The 19500-nt window shown below is 41.5% G+C and overlaps 1 protein-coding gene across 3 annotated transcripts in view; it reads left to right on the top strand.

Moving 5' to 3' along the window:
- LOC306838177 (MAGUK p55 subfamily member 3-like) overlaps nucleotides 1–18751 on the top strand; it is a 38496-nt gene extending 19745 nt beyond the window's left edge. Inside the window, exons 2-20 of one of the 3 annotated variants that reach the window (XM_079366197.1) lie at nucleotides 3067–3133; nucleotides 3237–3355; nucleotides 3853–3930; nucleotides 4359–4439; nucleotides 4554–4691; nucleotides 4786–4867; nucleotides 6173–6258; nucleotides 7402–7476; nucleotides 7665–7861; nucleotides 9195–9259; nucleotides 10123–10143; nucleotides 11176–11217; nucleotides 12047–12112; nucleotides 12710–12865; nucleotides 12967–13047; nucleotides 13134–13227; nucleotides 13312–13420; nucleotides 13635–13763; nucleotides 15378–18751. In XM_079366197.1, the coding sequence (XP_079222323.1) occupies nucleotides 3097–3133; nucleotides 3237–3355; nucleotides 3853–3930; nucleotides 4359–4439; nucleotides 4554–4691; nucleotides 4786–4867; nucleotides 6173–6258; nucleotides 7402–7476; nucleotides 7665–7861; nucleotides 9195–9259; nucleotides 10123–10143; nucleotides 11176–11217; nucleotides 12047–12112; nucleotides 12710–12865; nucleotides 12967–13047; nucleotides 13134–13227; nucleotides 13312–13420; nucleotides 13635–13763; nucleotides 15378–15557 (1836 nt within the window). In that variant the 5' untranslated portion in view covers nucleotides 3067–3096 and the 3' untranslated portion in view covers nucleotides 15558–18751. The remainder of the gene's footprint in view (nucleotides 1–3066; nucleotides 3134–3236; nucleotides 3356–3852; nucleotides 3931–4358; nucleotides 4440–4553; nucleotides 4692–4785; nucleotides 4868–6172; nucleotides 6259–7401; nucleotides 7477–7664; nucleotides 7862–9194; nucleotides 9260–10122; nucleotides 10144–11175; nucleotides 11218–12046; nucleotides 12113–12709; nucleotides 12866–12966; nucleotides 13048–13133; nucleotides 13228–13311; nucleotides 13421–13634; nucleotides 13764–15377) is intronic. The other 2 variants (XM_079366198.1, XM_079366199.1) reach the window with 2 other exon arrangements.
- The last annotated feature ends 749 nt before the right edge of the window (nucleotides 18752–19500 follow it).

Raw genomic sequence — 19500 nt, 5'->3', positions numbered from 1 at the left:
GGGTTATTGTCGAGGGGAGAGGGAAGAAGGTTCTTTCTTTTTCTTCCAACTCTCAGGTTTTCTCAGTCCCAGGAAGTGCCTGACTCGCTTCAAACAGGGCTTCTTCTGCTCTGGCTCTTGAGGCTGCATTGTTTCCACAGCTTCAGTAGCCTCTGCAGTTTCTGCCACTCCTGAAGTTCCTGAAGTTTCTGTAGGTAGGGGGAGAGTCTCTTCCATGCATGAAGATTCGCCTTGCTTCTCCTCACAGCTTGCTTTCTTTTTTGTTGGAAGTGTGCGATCCTCCAGATGAGCATTAAGTTCACTTGAGAGCTCCTTGTTTTGTGAGCTCAGGAGCTGAATCTGGGTTTTCAGCTCCTCCACCTCTTCACACTGGATGCTCTCCCTCTCCATGCTCATCTGCTGCAGGGTCCTGATATTTTCTTCCATATTTTGCTGGAGGACGACCTTTTCAGTGTTCAAATTCTCAATTGAAAGCTGATTGCCTGCCACGGTGTTACAAAGAGACTGTGTTTCGGCTTCAAATTCTTTCTGATGGCTCTCAGCCTGCTGTGTCAGAGCCAGTACATCAGTTTGGTATATTGGGCTGTGCTCTTTGCTGGACGCTCTAAACTCCTCCAGTTGTTCTTGGAGAAGCTTGCTGTTGTCCTTTTCCTTCTGGAGCTCAGCAGTAAACTTGTCCTGGCTGGTTTTATAAGCCACTTGTAGCTCCTCAAACTGCTCCTTGATGACTTTCTGATCACTGAGCTGAGTTTTTAGGCCCTCAAGCTCAGTAAAGTTCATCTTCTCTGTCTCAAAAGCAGCCTGTTGCAGGACAGCAATCTCCTCTCTCGCCTTCTGACCGAGGACCTCCAGTTCAGCTTCCAAGGTGGAGATCACCTGCTGGTCTCGGGACACTCTTTCTGCGTGAGCCTGACCTTGCTGCTCATTCTTGCACTGAAGCGTCTCCACCAACTGCTTGGCAGCGAGCATGTCGGCTTCGTACCTGACCTTGAGCTCATGGTGTGAAACTTTGCTGCTGTCCAGTTCTTCTTGAAGGAGCTTATTTTTCTCCTTCTCACTCTGGAGCTCTTTTGTGAACTTGTCGTTGCAAACTACATATGCCACCTTGAGCTCCTCGTAGTCGACGTGAAGATCTTTCTTCTTCCTCTGCCTGGTGGTGTCGTTCACTTTCTGGGCGATCTGAAACGCAGAGAGGGTCTCTTCGTTGCTGTACTTTTCCAGCCTCTCGAGCTCTCTCCTGGTGTCTTTCCCCCGGTTTATGTACATTTCCTTGAGGGCTTTCTGCTTTGCCAGATGTTGCTTTGTCTCCTCCAACTCTTGGCTGATCAGGAGTTTTTCGTTCCTCTCCTTACAGCACTGTTGTCTCTCTCTCCCCAGGAGATCAGTGAGGTTTTTCACATCTTGATGAAGTCTTTCGAGCTCCGAGTGTTGACCATAACCCTGCTGTCTGAAGGTGTTGTTGTTCTTTCTTGGGTAGTTTGGTCGCTGCATTTTCTTAGGCTGGTTGTTTAAGTCACAAAGAAATGCTGCTGTTGTTTGTAAATTGTCTCTGATGAACAGATATGTTGATCTGAGGTGATCGTTGAGTTATCTCTCTTAATGCTGCCGCTTGTTGAAAGGTTCCAATTCAACTGACTGTCTAGAAAGCTGTTGCCTCATACAACGACCTGATGACTCATCAAAGACACTTAGAATGGAATCAGTCTTTTGAAAAACAACATTCCATGGAGTTCAGCAGCTTAATTTCTTCTTCTACTCTTTTTTCACGTGTGTTGTTTACATTCGATTTTAATAACAACATAGAGTTTAATGTAATCAACACAAACTCACAGTTAAGTAAATATTTTCAGATTAGATTTTGCTAAAAGTCATTGATCAGATTCCAAATGTGGCCTTATAAGTACTAGTTAATAAGTACACAGTGAATAGTTCACTCTCTGTAGAATATAAATGTTGTAAACTATTTTATTTTTAATAACTATATTTTTTGCAATTCATCTAAAGTCAGCTTTGGGTGTTAATATGTGGGAAAGTTTCACATTACTGACTGAATATGAATGTGAATAGTTTTATAGCAGCTTTTTCTTTTTGTCTTTTTTTTTTGTCTCTGTGGCATTTTCTTGCTGTTTGCAACATAACATAGAATAATATGATGGAGTCTTGTTCTTTTCTGACATTGAATCATGTTTCCTTTGGAGAAGAAGTATGGAGAATATTGAATGGGGTGACAGGGTTATTGATCAGTGGGGGCTGCACTAATCCACTTGTCTATACAGCATTTTAGCCGTCTGCAGCCTTGAATCAATCAAGCAGATTTCCGCTTACCGAGTTTGTATATTCACCAGGAGAATGTGAATTTACAAAATAAATCTCTTGTCTCTTAACATGTTGTTTAGCCAGTTATAAAGGTCTTAAATAATTGTCTTAAATAATGTGTAAACATATCCCCAATTGGTTTGTGGCGTCAGTAGCTAATGTGAATGATGTCAAAGTTGTATTGGGTAGAGCAGTTAAGACCAATTTACATCTTGTAGTTCACAGTTCCATGTAGGTTGATATACATGTTAGAAGGTAATGAGCTGTCAGGTGTACGATCTGTATTACATAGTGCCTTAGTTAACACATATACTGGTTTGTACCTTCCTATCTCCCTCCCCTGCACTCGTACAAAACATCACACAGCTCAGACCGCGTAGTGAGACTCTGTATGATTAATAGGACCAACAGTGAGTGTTTATTTCACCACTACATCTTTATAATGTGAGCAGACGTACATGATAACACACTTACACACTCACAGATGAAGTAACTGCACTCTTAGATTGGACATGCAGTTTTGATTTAAAGCACAAAGCCTAAAGGAGGATATAGCCTATGGCTGTAAAATGTGCCACACATGGGTCTAACTCCAGATGCCGTGACATCAGTTGTACATGCTCAATTAGACAGAAAACCGCCATTAACATCTTTTTTTTGTGATCGATGAACATGAATAGATAAACCGAAGAATGTGAAAGCAACAGACGGTATTCAAATTGAAATTATTTTTATGTCCTTCTCTCGCAGGCTTCTTCCACCCTCACCTCATTGTTACCCATGAAAGAGGCCATGCCGGTCCTCACAGCAGGAGCAGGTCAGATGCCTAACACGTACTGTACAGACAGCATGAAGCTTGCTGTGCTCCATCTGTTCATTTTCAATTTAAACCTGGGTTTCCTTCTTCCTCTCTTCTTCAGGGCTCCACGAGACACTGGCCCTGCTGACCTCTCAGCTGCGGCCAGATGCCAATCACAAAGAGGACATGGTCTTCCTCAAAGACGTCTTCAGTGAGAGGAGCCTTGGATACCTCATGAAGGTGAGCTTGTTACTGCTGCAGGTTTTGACATGTGCTCATACAAAGCTTGCCAGTGACTACCACAAGGACAGTATACAGGTGTGTCATTTCTCCATTTTCACTTTGAAACTATTTTCAAAGATTTAAAGAGATCATCTCTCCCTCTTTCATACCTTTATACTTAAATTATCGCATAGTCACATACATCTTGACCCATACATTGCCCTACAGTGGTTTTATATTATTTCTACAGATGCCACTAGTGCACATATAAACATAAAAAAAGCAGAAAAAGCTGCTGACCAACAAAAAAAGATATATTTATCCAGAAAAAAATGTCAAGGGAATGTGTTAAGTATGGGGGAATGGCATTTCTTTGTTTGACCTTGTGGATTTGAGGATTTACACATTATGTTAAGATAAAATGTTCGTTTTCACGACGGACTCCTCCTCTATCTTTAACCTTCAGTTTTTTTTAAAGTCTTCATGAAACCTTTTCATCTTTGCTTGTGTTACAGATCCACGAGAAGTTGAGACAGTACGAGAGACAGAGTCCAACGCCCGTCCTTCACAGTGCCTCTTCTCTGGCAGACGATGTAAGTTCATCTCACACACACACACACACACACACACACACACACACACACACACACACACACACACACACACACACACACACACACACACCTACACACACCCTAAATTACCTTTCCACTTGGGCCCAGCAGTCAGTCACAATGAGTTAGCTCAGACAGAGAAGTGTTGCAGGTATCAAAAGTGAATTTTAATGTTGTCCAAGTGCTGACTCATCCTGGTTCACATCTAATGAAACTCCATCTCCTGCTGCTCTCACCAGTAAGCAGCGGTGAGGGGGAAACTGCTGACCTTTCCTGCTCGCCACTTATCCTCCCCCCATGTGCACGTCTGTGTATCTGTCTGTGTTTATTGTACCGTAAACTACTGTAAGCATTCCTGGCAAACATGCACGGGTTCACTTCAGGTTCACATGTGTTTTAATGTGCAGGTGGCCGAGGAGCTGCAGGGTGGACCGATGAGCTCAGAGGAGAAGGAGCTGCTGCACCTGCTGATGTCACCACATCTCAAGGCAAACACACTTCTGCATTTATCCTCGAATTAGAACCAGAAGAAGGCCATCTGATGTTTTTATTTAACCAGACATCAGACTCTGACCTCATTGTCTCTTCTCTGTTCCTATTAGGCCGTTCTCTCTGTGCACGACACTGTGGCTCAGAAGAACTTTGACCCTGTGCTGCCACCTCTGCCAGATGACTTAGAGGACGAGCTGGAGGAAGAGTCAGTGAAGATAGTCCGACTAGTGAAGAACAAGGAGCCTCTGGTGAGCTGTGAAAGATATCATTAGAGAATAATACTACCTGCAGGAGAGGACGGACTGAAATTATTGTTCTTATGATCTTCTATTTTTCCTCCAGGGAGCCACCATCAGACGGGATGAAGCTACTGGGGCTGTGATTGTAGCTCGGATCATGAGAGGAGGTGCAGCTGATCGCAGTGGTAAGCACTGAATGTAATAGTTCTCTCTCTGTGGGGGTTGTGTTTTTTTACCATAGACTGTAAAAATGTTTTATTATTTAGGGTATGGTTTAAAAAAGTCTTGTCACAACACTAGACTACCAGGGGAAAATTGTTTTTAATCACCCAAACATTGTAAATTAGTGCTTTGCTTATATCATCCAGCCCTAGATTTTGAGGTGGCACCTAGGGTGACCAATCAGATTTCAAGGGGGAGCATGCTGCCTCTGACCCCTCTGGTCACGTCCCTGCTCTTAAAGGTAATGGGATTATCAGTGGGGTCTAAACTAATCCACTTGTCTGTACAGCATTTTAGCTGTCTGCAGCCTTAAATCAATCAAACAGATTTTTGCTTACCGAGTTCGTATATTCACAAGGAGAATGTCAATTTACAAAATAAATCTCTTGTCTCTTAACATGTTGTTTAGCCAACTTTGAGAAATAAAAGCACTAAAAGATAATGTGCAAAAAAAAAGAAGCTGGTCTTGCTTGGTTGACAATCAGAATATTGCATTTACATATCATAGGGTTCAGGATGCCTCAGGAGGCTCCTGTGTTTTGTCTTTGCGAAACTGCTCATAAGAGAAAATATTCATATATGTACGTTTGTATTGATAAAATAATCAAAGTCTGAGGCTGACAGGGAGATGAAAACCACAGTGGGAGTGAGAAAGGCACAGCAGCAGAATGAGGGGAAATACGAGAGTCCTATTGTTGTTGTTAAAACTCCAGCTTTCCACGAATCAATTAAAAACAAAAAGACTCTGAAACAACATGAACATGGGCACTACAATTGAAACATTAGCCATGTCCAGGTGTGTGTGTGTGTGTGTGTGTGTGTGTGTGTGAGTGTGATTTGGAAGTAGAAATGTGCATGCTGGGACAGGAATCCCATCAGTGTCCGCTTACATTAATCATTCATGGTTCTCTCCGATTTCTAGCTGCGTCATGTGATGGACAAATTACAAATGAGAAAGATGCTGCAGAGGCATTACACACTAAATCTCAGGCCGCATTGTGTGTTGACTAGCTGCATACATTCAACTGTATGTATTTAATTGCACAACAGTGTCTCCTTTGTGCGTCTCTCTCCTGAGGGAGAAAGTGTATTGATCTCTTTTCCTCTCCTGGATTTCATTGTTGTGGCTGCAGCAGAGCAGATCAAAGCCGAGGATATCTGTGGTTCTGATACTGATCCTGTGACTGATAAAGCTCGAAGAAGCCAAGAACGTCAATCAAGATACTAAGGTTTTTGTCTTCTCATACCGTTCCTCCCTTTTTCTTTAGGTTTGGTCCATGTAGGAGATGAACTCAGAGAGGTCAACGGCGTTTCTGTGATACACAAGAGACCAGATGAGATCAGTCAGCTGCTGGTAAGGAAGCAAATTATTAAAATGTACTGATTTAAGGAACTAATCGGCAGGTACGGGAAATACATTCTGGTACAATGTCTAAGTTTTACCATGACATTCAGTATGGTCATCCTATTTAACTTATCCTTGCCTTAACCTTTAAATCCTAACATCAACCTCTCCATTCAAATTAAAAGAGGGTAGAAAAACATTTGTGCTGAAGGAGTTCAAAAGTAAAGTGATAGTTTATTTTCCTTTTTTTAGATTTTTTTTGCTGTGTAGCCTTTTGTTTGCACTAAAAAACATTTTGTCATTAAAAATAATATATTTTCTAATTTCTAAAATAAATATAAATCAAGTGTGATTACCTGTGATAGCTGTTATGACACTAAATCAAATTAATCATCAATAAAGCAAATCATATCTGAACTTTTTACATCTAAATTGACTGTTTTACTGGTAGCAACTTGATAAATCATAGACAAATGTAATATAAGATAAAATTCATTTATTTACAATTAATTTTTCAAAAATACTACAAGGGTTTTTAAACCAACTTCTAAAATGTCCAATTGAAGTCTTTGTATGTCATTATAATAAAATATATATCTTTTTAAGATTCTTTGTGCACAAAGTCAGGTCTACAAAAATATCAACAGCCTTTTCTAGTCAGACCTGTTTTGTGAATAAACTGGTTCATCGTATCTGAGTGATGAAGAAATTCTTGAAGGTAATGTGTTGAATCATCCAGTGACGGCTAAAGGTAAATAATTACAGTAAAAGGTCAATATGCATATAAAGATGTTTGGCACAGGGCTCATGATATAAATAAAAGGTATAGGACCAAATGTAGAAACTAAAATAATGGTATTATGTCCAGACAAATGTAACAACCGTGTGGCATCGGTGTTTCACAACCTTTCTTCCTTGGAGCCTACAGTATTACATGTTCTAAAAAATGTGTTCTCTTGAAAAGGCTGTCTCTTTTTTTCCATCTTATATATTTCATTTAATTAAAACAGAGTATAATGGTTGTGCATTAAATTTAAATCCACCTAAAATACTCTGTGGGATAACTTTAAGCTTAAGCAGATTTAGTTCTTGTGTGTAATTGAAGGCTCAGAGTCTTCTCTTCCAAACTTCCTCTGTCTGTGCCTGATCTAGTCCCAGTCCCAGGGCTCCATCACTCTGAAGATAATCCCTGCCATTAAAGAAGAGGACCGCCTGAAGGAGAGCAAGGTGAGACGAGGTATCAGGAGCTGAGCAAGCTCACAACACTGAGCACTCGAAGGAAAGAAATGGAAACCATTGTAGGTCTTTGTCCTGTCGCAGTCCAGATGAATTCTTTTTCTGAAGATGTGAAGCCTCTATTCAAATAATGTTGCTTTTTGTCATCCCTGTGTCATCCTTTTTGTTGTTGATTCCAGGTATACATGAGAGCTTTGTTTGACTACATCCCGCTGGAAGATAAAGCAACACCTTGCCAAGAAGCAGGACTCCCCTTCAAACGGGGAGACATCCTGCAGGTTGTAACCCAAGACGACCACACGTGGTGGCAGGCCAAGCGTGTAGGCGACAGTAACCTGCGAGCCGGACTGGTGCCCTCCAAACAGTTCCAGGAAAGGTGAGAGCATCGAGGATGAGACGGATTTCCCCGCGTCAGTCATCTGTTCACCTACACAGCACTGATGTTTATGTGGTCAGACATTTATAATCTGTTAAATCCACATTCATGTGTTCCACTTTGACGGGTCAAATATGATTAGATGGAGCATCAAAGCAGCATGATTTAAACACAGCCTTGAATAGGCTGATACTGTTTGTGTTATAATCCATCAGTAAGATGATCTCAGTAGGCTGGGAGATCCCTGCCAAACACAGCAGTGTCTGTAGGATTAATAATCACAGCTTAAACACAGACAGACTCTTTGAGGGACAAAGAGGGACTCTATCAGAAGGACATCCGAGCTCTGAGAAGTCTGACATGTAATTTGAAGGTAAAAAGTGTGGTAAATTATAAATATTGACACTAAACAACCTTTAAAGGACATTAGAATGACAGAGAAGACACATTTAACCACCATGAAGAGGCCCAAAATGAACAATGAAACTAAATAATGATGGAAAATAAATTCAAAACAACCACCCATGTATGCAAAAATGACTTTACCAAAATGAGATTGAAAACATTTCTAAAGAGACAAAACAAAACATTAGGTATGCCAAATTCAAGAAAAACCACAAAGCAGATACAAAAAAAACAAACCCCCACAAACACAGAAAAGCTAATGAGAAACAGAGAGACGTGAAACCACCAGAAAGGGACACAAAATCTCAACAAAGAGATCAATAGTTACCACAAAGGGGCATAAAAGGATCATAGGGAGACGCAGCGACTCGGCATCATTAAGATCGCAGTACTAAACCCCCCCCAGCAAAACAGAACCACTACAAAACATGAAATTATCACAAATGTATATAAAACAGCTTACAACAAAGAGAGATGCAACTGGAAAGGCACAAAGAGCATACAGCGACCACAAAGACAGAAAACCACTGTGAGAAAGATTTTGAAAATCACGGAGAGAAAAGATAGATACCACAGAGATATAAACAGGCACAGCCATACAATACCTAAAACGCAACAACCCCTTTGAGACTACAAAAAGACAGATAACAACCACATAACCTGGACTGCATGGTTACGTATCCCCTTTAGTTTAGGTGTCTGGCTCTCATGCAGGCAGGGAAGGTGGCGAGAAAAAAAAAAAAACACTCTGGGGGCCATCATGTGTTCACGTGTTATATGTTCTTCTCTCTGTTCTGTTTAAATCTTTTTCTGCCACCTCTCTACAAATCTCTCGTCCACTTTGGCTCTCTGTGGTTGTGTCACCTGATGATTCTCTCCTTGCTTCCATCCTCTTTCTGCTTTTTTGTTCTGCGGCACACTCCTCCAGGCGACTGGCTTACAGGATGAAAATGGGCACGCTCCCGAATCCTAAATCGCCTAAAAAGCCTGTCTGTAAGTTTCTGCTTCCCAGGATTCCTATGCATTTTCAGCATTATCTCATCATTACGAACCTGCAACATTCCTGTCTCTCAGCCCTCCTTTCTCTAAAACACTCAGCCACTGTCATTACAGGAAAATCATGTCTCTGCTGGATAAATGCAGCCATGTTTCCATTGACATTTATTCACCTTATTCTGCTGGTAATTGGCATTCTCGGAGGCATTAGTATTCATTGTCCATCCTTGGCATGCTGCTATGTAGACATGCTTTTAAAAGGCATGAGAGGGAGATGGAGGGGCGCAGAGACAGAGGGAGAGGGATATGAATTAATCTCTTTCATGTTTTAGTCCATCTGCCCAGCATGCTTAGCTTAAGCAGATCCAGAGAGCAAGGCAACAAAGCCTCAACAATACATTCTGCTTCTCACTTTCTCACTCCATGCCATAGAGGCGAGGTGTAAACAAGACAGGTAAAGCAGTAATGTGAGTGGCGGCTGTTAAGCTGCATGTGATCTGATTAGGTCTGAGCCACTGGTGCACAGCAAGAGCTTAGCAATATGGCAGCTAGCTACGCTTACAGCTGCAGCAGCTAGCCTGCCTGCCTCCCTGGGGGGACTCCTCCCTCGCCCTGCCTCCTCCACTCTCCTGCAGCTCTCTGATTAATTCCTCTTAAATCCCAGCAGGGGCACTTTCAAAGTGGATCCACGCCCACTTATCCTGACTTTGATGTCCCAAAGAAATCTTTAAATCAACAATCCTCGTTTCATATGTGTCCTAATTTCATTCATTTTTCTCTTCCAATTTTTAAATTCAACTCAACCTGTTCTAACCTGCTCTAATGTTCCGACACTGTGTTTTTGTCGCATACTGCATCAGCTGACCAAGGATGTGATAAAGGTGGGTACATGTGCAACTGCAAATTTATTATTATTTATTCACAACTTGCATACATACACACACATGCACACTAACGATGTGTGAAAGGGTGTGTTTGTGTGCGATTGAGATGGAATATTTACTTCATCCAGATTTACTCCTCTCCTGATCTTAGCGAACCAGACCAGAATAGAGAATTATTTTTCTGTGTGTGTGTGTGTGTGTGTGTAGGTGTGTGTGTGCGTGTATGTGTGTTTGTGTGTAGGTGTGTTGGTGTGTGTGTGTGCGTGTGTTGTACCAGGTGATGTGCAGGCAGAACAGCATTCCCCGGAGATTTTAGCCCAGCCAAGCAGGGGTTGTCAAGATAACAATAGCTTTCCTTTTTTTTTTCTGCGTCTACTGCTATTGCTCACTCCCTGTTATCTTTTGTTCTGTTTTCCCTACTCGTCTTCACTCTGCTGCACTTCAAGTTGCAGTTTTGTGATTTTGTCTTATATACTCTCTGTGCTCTTAAAAGATGTCTTCTCTCTTTTATTTGTTATCAATTTTAAGTCAGTGCATCATTAGAAGTGATGAAAATCACACAATTTAACTCCTAAATGAATTAGCGGTTTTAAGAGCGGTCTTTGAGGAGGCAAGGCTTGTAAACATGTGACTGTGTGTGTGTGTGTGTGTGTTTGTGTTTGTGTGTGTGTTTTTGGGAGGCTCACAGGGTATCCTCTCACAGCTGGCCCCTTTCCAGGTGGAGAGCCACCTTTTTCTCCTGTGCCCTCCTCCGCCTCTTCCTTCTTTTCTCTCTCCTCCTGTCAAATCTTTCGATATTGGCCATTGCCTTTTAAAGAGCTCCCTCATTGTCTCTTGGCTGAACTCACACCTACTGCCGTCTGCCTGCCTGCTGCCTGTTGTCCGCCCTGCCTGCCCTATCTAGCTAGCGCCAGTTGCCCGCCCCCCTCTCCCACCCTTCTTTAACTCTTCCAACTCCTCGACTCCTTAACTCTTCCAGGTGTTTTACCCTGTGCTTACCCCATCTTTTCCCTGCTTGCCTCCCTACAGAGGACTGTGACTGTGAGGGCTATTTCAATGGACAGTACATAGGTGAGAGCGTGCACATCTTTCTCCACCTCCTTCTCCCTCTCTGCTTTTTGCCTGCTGCAGTAATGGCTGTACGCTGGTTCCCCCTCCCCCGGCTGCTTTTTGGGGCTCGGGGTCAAATCGACCGCTTGTAGGGTCGACCTTTGGGGTCAGGGGTTGAGGGATAAAAGAAAGGTTACCAGTGGTCAAGATATGGGGTCAAAGACAATGACAGAGGAGGAAGACAGATGATGAGACATTAGTTACGCTGACAAAAGGAAGGATGTTGAAAATAAAGCTGTTGTAAGTGTTTCTATCAAATGCGAGTCCAGCATCAGGTATTATGAATTCTGATCCAGGTGGAGTACATGATTTCCCTTTAACCTCAACCCCTCTCCAGTCTTCACACGACCACCCGTCCCTCGCCGTTCTGCAGCCTTAACCTGACCCATATTTCCTCCCCCACATCCTGTGAGCTGCTGGAGTGATGGTCTGCACACCTAGTCACTTTAGCACTAAGTACAAAATATGAACAGGTTTTGTGCTTCCTGTCATGCACTCTGCTTGGAGCTTTCAACCCCTACACATCCCTCTCGTTGGATCTTCCTAAGCCTTCCTCCCTTCCCTTCTGTCCTGCATCTAATTATCTGCCCCCTGCTGCTGTGCTGTGGTCAGTGCACTGCTTCCCCCTTTTTCCCCCAAAACACCCTCCTCGTCCCCTATCTGCCACCCCTCCTGGAGGGCCCTGCTGCGTTGGACGCATTGCACACTCAACCAGGCACGTTTGCTGCTTGTTTCACCCTGTGTGGAGGTGTGAGGCTTGGGTTGTGTGATGCTCTAACGCCAGTTATAGTCTCTCCTAAGTGTAAAGCAGTGGCGCCCTCCTGTGGCCAGGTCTTTTCCTGGGAATTTTATTCAGGTACAGTGTCCCGGCTCGTTACTTCAGGTACACACCACTGACGGGGGGATGTAGGCAGTCCTGGCCGTGGGATAAACCGGAGCTGCAGTTACTCTGTGCTGCTGACGCGGTGTTTCTCAGGGCCAGGCTGTCCTGCGTGTCCTGTCAAAGCACTGTAGCCTTGTTAAGAGCTGCATGCCTTGTGTGGACCATGGTGTCTGAAAATTAGGTCTACTATGGAACACCTTTAGACTGCTAAAATAAAAGTGAGGTCTGTTTTGTTCTCAGATTTAAAACATTTTTCACACCGCATGTTAATTCAACTTTAGTTGAAGCATGACGTCTGATTGGCTCAGAAAAAAAATCCCACTTTCAAGTTTTTAGGCCTCAGATAAGATTGAGCAAATTTCAATTTTTTTTTAATGCATGATTGAAGATGGACAACTGCACTTGTCACTTTCATGACATGTAAAAAAAGATTATACCTGCATCTTGGTATTAAAATTGTCTTCTCATTTAATTTCATCTTATTAAAGTAATGTAATAATTCAGGACCTCTGACCCAGAACCACCATTATTTTCTGTTCCTCTTCCCTGTTTTTGCTGGCATCCTTGCAGCTGGTTTACGGAGAAGTTTCCGGATGAGTCGGAAGGACAGGCAAGGATCCTCTGGGGAGGGCTCTGATCCTGGAGACCCTGACTTTATGACATATGAAGAGGTGACCCGATACCAGCAGAGGCCCAATGAGAGGCCTCGACTTGTGGTTCTAATCGGTGAGACTGAGCCACTGAAAGCCACACATTTTCTCATATGATGATAGTGACATCTAGTGGACCAAAGTATCTATTGAAACTTATCATTCACCCTTGCACAGGTTCTCTTGGAGCTCGAATAAATGAGCTCAAACAGCGGGTGATTGCTGAAAATCCTCATCGTTTTGCAGTGGCTGTACCACGTAAGTAACACAACATTTACACAATATTTCCAAAGAATAAATTTACATTATGTACACAAACAAGTTCCTATCTTATATTTCCATAGATACCACCAGGCCTAAGAAGCCTCATGAGAAGGAGGGTGTGGAGTACCATTTTGTCACCAAACAGCAATTTGATGCAGACGCTTTGAACAACAAGTATGTTTACACTAAAACTGTTTTGCTTGTCTGTAAACTTACATGACTCCTCTCAGGCTGAAAGTATTTTTTTTCTTTGCCTAGGTTTATTGAGCATGGGGAATACAAGGAAAACCAGTATGGCACAAGTATAGAGGCTATCCGCTCTGTGCAGGCCAAGAATAAGATGTGTGTAGTGGACGTTCAGCCTGAGGTACGGCTCTTGTTACAAGTGTAATGTTTAATTTGCATCCAACCGTATCTCAACATGTCAGGAGTTACAGATCCTGCTCGCAGCAGCAGTTTCTTCGAGTAGATAAGAGTCGACAGTCACATCAGATCTGCATCACTGTTGGCTTTCTGCCGTCATGTCCAGTATTTGAACACATTGTCTTCTGTTGCATGTAAATCTTCTTCCATCACTGCAGGCCCTGAAGAGGCTGCGAACAGCGGAGTTCAAGCCCTACGTCATCTTTGTCAAACCTCGTGTTCCTGAGAGCCGACGTCGCCGCAGTGCTACCACATCTCCAGGAGGGGGCGACCATGGCCGTATTACAGTGAGTCCTTGGCTCTATCAGCAGTGTCCTAATTCAAAGGCTCAGAAAGCTTCTTTAGCCCGGATGTGAAAGTAGCATCACAAATTATCAAGCACATAATATAGAATATTTATCAGAGGGACTGGTGTCCTTTATGGATTTCCTTTTTATGACATAGATAATTCTAAATGTATATGTACCACATGAGAATTGGCCACGCAAAGTTCAGGACATATTAAAACAGGCGATGGCATGATGAAATGCTGTTTTTCATCGTAATTATTTTGTAAATATGTTTTAGGGAACTTAAGTCACATTGTTAGGTTAATAGATCAATCAAAAGTTGAAATGCACAATAACTAACAGCTTATCTGTATTGAAAGAGCAATCAGACGGTAAAAGATGTACATGTTTTATGAACTACTGCAGGGTTTAAACATTGGGAGCCGGGCATTAAAAGTCACGGTTTTGGTTACTACCGGAATATGTTTGTAATTACATGCAGCCAAGAAACACTGGATGGTGATAGATGGATATTTATCCTTTGGGCTGAAATGTGCACGCAATGACTGCACATAAACTGACCACAACGTAAACAAAAGTACTATTGTATTGTACATTGTTAATCCATTGTGCCCAAAACTTGGAACTCTGGTTTCGCTTGTCATTTTGTTCACCTTGGACCTACAGCTGAGAATTTTGCCCCCTCTTCCACCTTTATTGAGCCAAAACAAATGTGTGAAAGTAATTAGCAATTTGTATGACAGTGATATGTGAAACTTGATGCTTTTTGCATTTATGTTGTTGAACAGCAGTTCTGAAAAGCTGGCTCTTTACTTATATTGAAAGACTTGATGTACACAAGAAGCAGACAAAAATGTTCCGCATGTAATTTTGGTTGATGTGGAGCTAGACTGTCAGTTGTTAGAGGAAGGAACAAATTCAGCCTTCTAGTCTAGGACTCATTTTTACATGTCTTTATTGGGACAAATGCTACATGAAAAAAATATGTCTACATTTGTAAAAATCACTGTGCACTTGAAAGTGTGCACTTAAAACTCGTGTGCTCTTGTGTGCACTAGAAAGTGTGTGACCAAAAGTGTGCACTTATGCAATTGAAAGTGTGAACTTGAAAGTTCATTTGAAAGTTTGTACTTGTATACCTTGTGAATATGCACTTGTCATGTGCAGTAGGTACTTAAAAGTGTGTACTTTGGCAGTCTTTGAAATGTTGCCCTTTTTTTACACTACATGTCACATTCTCCAATTCACTCCTCCTTTACACAATGAGGCTGTTATGAATAGTCTCCATTTTTATGAACAAATCCCATTCATACACATTCACACACTGCTGACTCACTGGACCGAGGAATCAGTGTCTTGCCCAGTGACTCTTGAAAGTGCTGGGGATCAAACCCCAGACCTTTTTGTTCACAGGCAACAAACTGTACCGCCTATTTCCAAATCCACCCCCTTGCACAAAAATAGTTCTGGCTACAAATTTCAAAGCTTGGACATGTTGGTCCAAAACAGTTCATAGCGTCACTATTGCAAAGTCCAATTTATATAGTCTATTCCAAGGGTGCAGCTTGAGTGAACACTACATGAGTTGTTCCTTTATTTTGCCTGTAACAGGACGAAGATCTGCAGGAGATGCGACAGTCTGCCATTCAGATCGATCAGCAGTATGGACACCTGGTGGACCGGGTCCTAATCAAAGAGGATTCTGCCAGTGCCTGTGCAGAACTAAGGGGGATCTTGGAAAGGCTGGAACGAGAGTCTTTCTGGGTTCCTGTCAGTTGGGTGCGGACCTAAACTCACATCCCCTCCTCCAAGAACTTCACAGCCAACCCAACCTGATCTTGCACCTGTCCAGAGCTCCCCTACTCCTCTCCAAAGGCTTGTGAGGGGCAGCCTGGGAGTCTGCTGAGCTCTCTCTTTGTGAACGATGCAGGGCTGCTCAGACAGAGATAAAGGGAGGCACCAAACGGAGAGGATGATGTCAGAAAAGGACATCACTGTCTGAGGTGTTGGAGTGGATCGATCACCGTCATTTAAAGACCCAAACATCCCACTTTTATTCTCACTTTCTGGAGATTTAACCATCCGGGTTTGGTTAAATCTGTTCATTGACTTTAAAGACAAGAGACTGACGAAGGTTGATGTTAAGAAAATGATTTATTCCTAATGCTGTCGCTCTTTTTAGATGAGTGCGTTAGGTTTGGTTACCCACTCAGAGGACTTTTCAGTCTGCCAACTTTATTGTGACTCTTTTTGGAGTACCTTCAGTAGCATGTTTTACTTAACGTAATGCCAATCTCAGAATGCTTCCTGTTCCTGCTCATGCATCGTGTACAGCATATGAACCATCAAACACTCTCCAGAACAGGACTAGTTGATAAATACAGTGAAGTGAATGCATTTGAAACACTGATATAAATCCAACACTGACAGAAACACAATGGAATGTGAGAACTTTATTTTCTACAGAACTGTTTGTTTTTAGGAAACGCATGATAATTAATCACAGATGTACATTTTGTAAATGTTTACTCCTCTTGTGCCAACGAACGATCTCGTAGCACTTCAATGCAACCTGTTTACCAGTAATCCCCAGGAACCCACATTTGTATGTGCAAAACAATAATTTGCACAAAGTATGTGTGGATGGATGTCACTGTGTATGTTCATACACCACCCGAAGAATCCCCTTCTACATACAGGAATGCATATATCTGTATTTTTGACAGTAGAAGAAGTGGAGGGTACTGGATGTCTCTTTTCTTTGATAGTCAGAGCTTCACTTTATTAATGTTTTGTCAGACCAAAAACACAATGTGAAGATGGTACAAGTGATTACAATGGGTCCCATACTATAATTGAAACAATTAGTCATTAAGTCATTCTACAGAAAGTTAAGGAAAATACAACATTCCCTTGTTATAGCTGCTCAGCTATCTGTGTGGTCAAACTGAAGGCTGGTTTAAAGTCAAACAAACAAGAAGACTTCACATTGTTTAGATCTCATGGGGAGTGTTTTTAACTGGTTATGAAACCCGTCATTTAATACTGATGTCTCTTTATGACCAACAAGAGACAAAGACCACAAGTGACAAGAATGATTATTTGTACATGTAATTTTTAATGCCCGAAACAGCCACCACTGAGGAGGTTACCAGATGAAATTATTGATTGCATGCAGCAGAAACTACGACTATGTTTACATTTTACACAGCAAAGATTCTCAGAGTGAGTGATGTATTTGACTGTTTCAAGAAAGCATGATGACACATTTTGTGAAAAACATGACAAACACATTTAAAGGACAAAATCTATCAATAAGTCTTTATTTGTATTGGGCTTATCTCAAGAGTGCCACTAAAAGACCTATCTACATAGAGCCAATATTTATCCATCATGAGCACTTAGAAACCTTTAGTTTAACAGGCAGAAACAAGAGCAGGACTGGACTCATGTTAAACAGCCGGCTGCTGAAACTGCTTTATCGCCAAAGCCAACCCAAACTAAAAGTTCCTCACAGGAGATTTACGATTGTTTTAAACATCTTACTGACATTCTTTGGAGAATATACTTAAAAAGACTTTATTTCAGCCCAATTTTGCAAGTTATTTAGCCAGTTAATATGTTCTTTTAGATTTAACTTAAAGGAAGAATGTGCAGCTCTTTGATCCAGAAGATGATGCCCGAGAGCACCAGCATTAAACTAAAACAAACTGCTGTTTGGCAACACCTCTGCTATTCTCAAACCTCCGCTCTGTTCCAGCAACACACCTCCAACCCCTCTCCACTCACATTTACACAAGGAGTTATTAAATGGAACTCATCATAAATAAAGCAACATAAAGTGCAAGCGGCAGACAAGATTGTCCTTTGCTTGAGCTGCAATTCCTGTGTTCTTCTCACTCATTGAAGATAGCCAGAAATACATTTAAACTCTATTTCTGCTGTATGTATGTGTAAAATGTCCCTTTAAGGTTGAGGTTACCATTTTGTTTCAATCAGTGTAAAAAGAATCCCAATTAATTTATCATATTGCTTCATCCACTGTTTCTTTTCTCTCCCTCATGGTTGTTAAAACGTCCCTCTGTGAAACAATTTTGACCCCCTGTAAATATTCATTTAAAGATTGATCCCAGGCTGAGCTATGACGTAACAGGGCCATGAAGTGTTAAACAAAACCTGTCAAACCATTAACTATTTTTTTTTTTTTTTTATGTATCCCAAAGAGCTGACAAGAGTCCTTAATGTGGTGATTTTTAATGTTTTATGTTGTTAATATGACCTGAATCAAATCTGGAATAACTCTGTATTCGTGATAATGTTGGGGATTCCCGTCCAAGTAAATGTATTGAATACATCCTATATGTTCAAACACACAGCACATATGTTTGGCAGCATATAAATTCAGCTGTATATACAAAGAGCCATCAATCCACAGAACAGGATTCTTTGCCAACCCATCGTACTGAAATCTCTTAAGGAAGGGAAATACATCCCAGCCAGTAAGAAGAAAAGAGAGTTCCATCCACCAGAAGCTTCTTTATGATTCGTGTTGATTTAGATATCTAATTAAATCAGAGAAACCAGTGAGGACTGGAGGCTTTGGTCCTAGTTTAATCTACGGTTTATGGCTTGAAAATACCACTCGAGAGAGAGAAAGAGAGAGAGAGAGAGAGGCTGTGAAGAAATCATGTGTTCTTTTTTTTTTTAAACACAAAGTTTCTGCTTCATGTGTCATTTGAGCAAAAAGAAAAACCCTGAATGTTGAGTTTGTAAAATGACATGTACAAAGTGCCATAATAAAGCTAGCTGAATCAAATGTTTGCTGCTGCATTGAACTGATTCCTCGCCTTCACGTTTTTCATTAAGATGTTTACGTCGCCCGTGACAATCTGCAGCTTGCACCAGCACTATTATGTCAGAAATGTTGAATGTGTGTGTTTACCTCCTCGCTGCTCTCAGCTTTAATGCTGTTCATTTAATGCATCTAAAAGTCTGGAAGGAGTTCTCGGCTTGTGTCCACAAGAGCACCCGTCCCCGCATCTCTGTTCTATCAGTGTTGTTTTGCAGGCGGCATGCTCTGGGGACAGATTATTGTCACAGTGATAGATAAGTTCAAAACAAATCATGGCGCTGGGAAGAATTTAGATGCACTGCAGAAGTACCTAAAGGCTTCGGTTCAAACTATTTCATTTCTTCGTTGAGGTAGTGGAAGAAACTTGTGATCAAGAGCTGCTCCAAAAAAAGTCAACGTTAAAAATATTTTAGACCTTTTCAAAACACGACAACGCTTCTAACGTAAGCAGCATTTCAAATTGCACAGTGTCTGTTAAGATTGGCAGGATTTCAACCACTTTATATATTCATAGGTTCTATTTAAATCAATAGATCACGTCTTCTAAGTAAAACCAATGACATTATAAGAATTGTTATTATTTATGATTATCCAAAACGTCTGAGCTTTAATGATTACAGATGCCATGTTTCTTTTTTGATTCGTTCTTTTGTGAACTGAAAATATTTAATTTGCAAAACGTAAAATAAGAAGTGACTAAGGTTTTTGGAAACTTTTCCCCCATGTGTGAATAATTTCATACCTTTCGTAAACAAAATAATTTATAAAATGAATCCATTTAAAAAAATTAATCAGGTAATTTCAAACTGTGAGTTTCAGCACTTATTCAGTTAAGCATGTCATTTGCATACAAATACATTTTAGTCACCCAGAACAATATAT

Source organism: Symphodus melops (assembly GCF_947650265.1).
Source record: "Symphodus melops genome assembly, chromosome: 17".
Lineage (NCBI taxonomy): Eukaryota > Metazoa > Chordata > Actinopteri > Labriformes > Labridae > Symphodus > Symphodus melops.
This window is presented reverse-complemented; position numbering and strand designations above follow the sequence as displayed.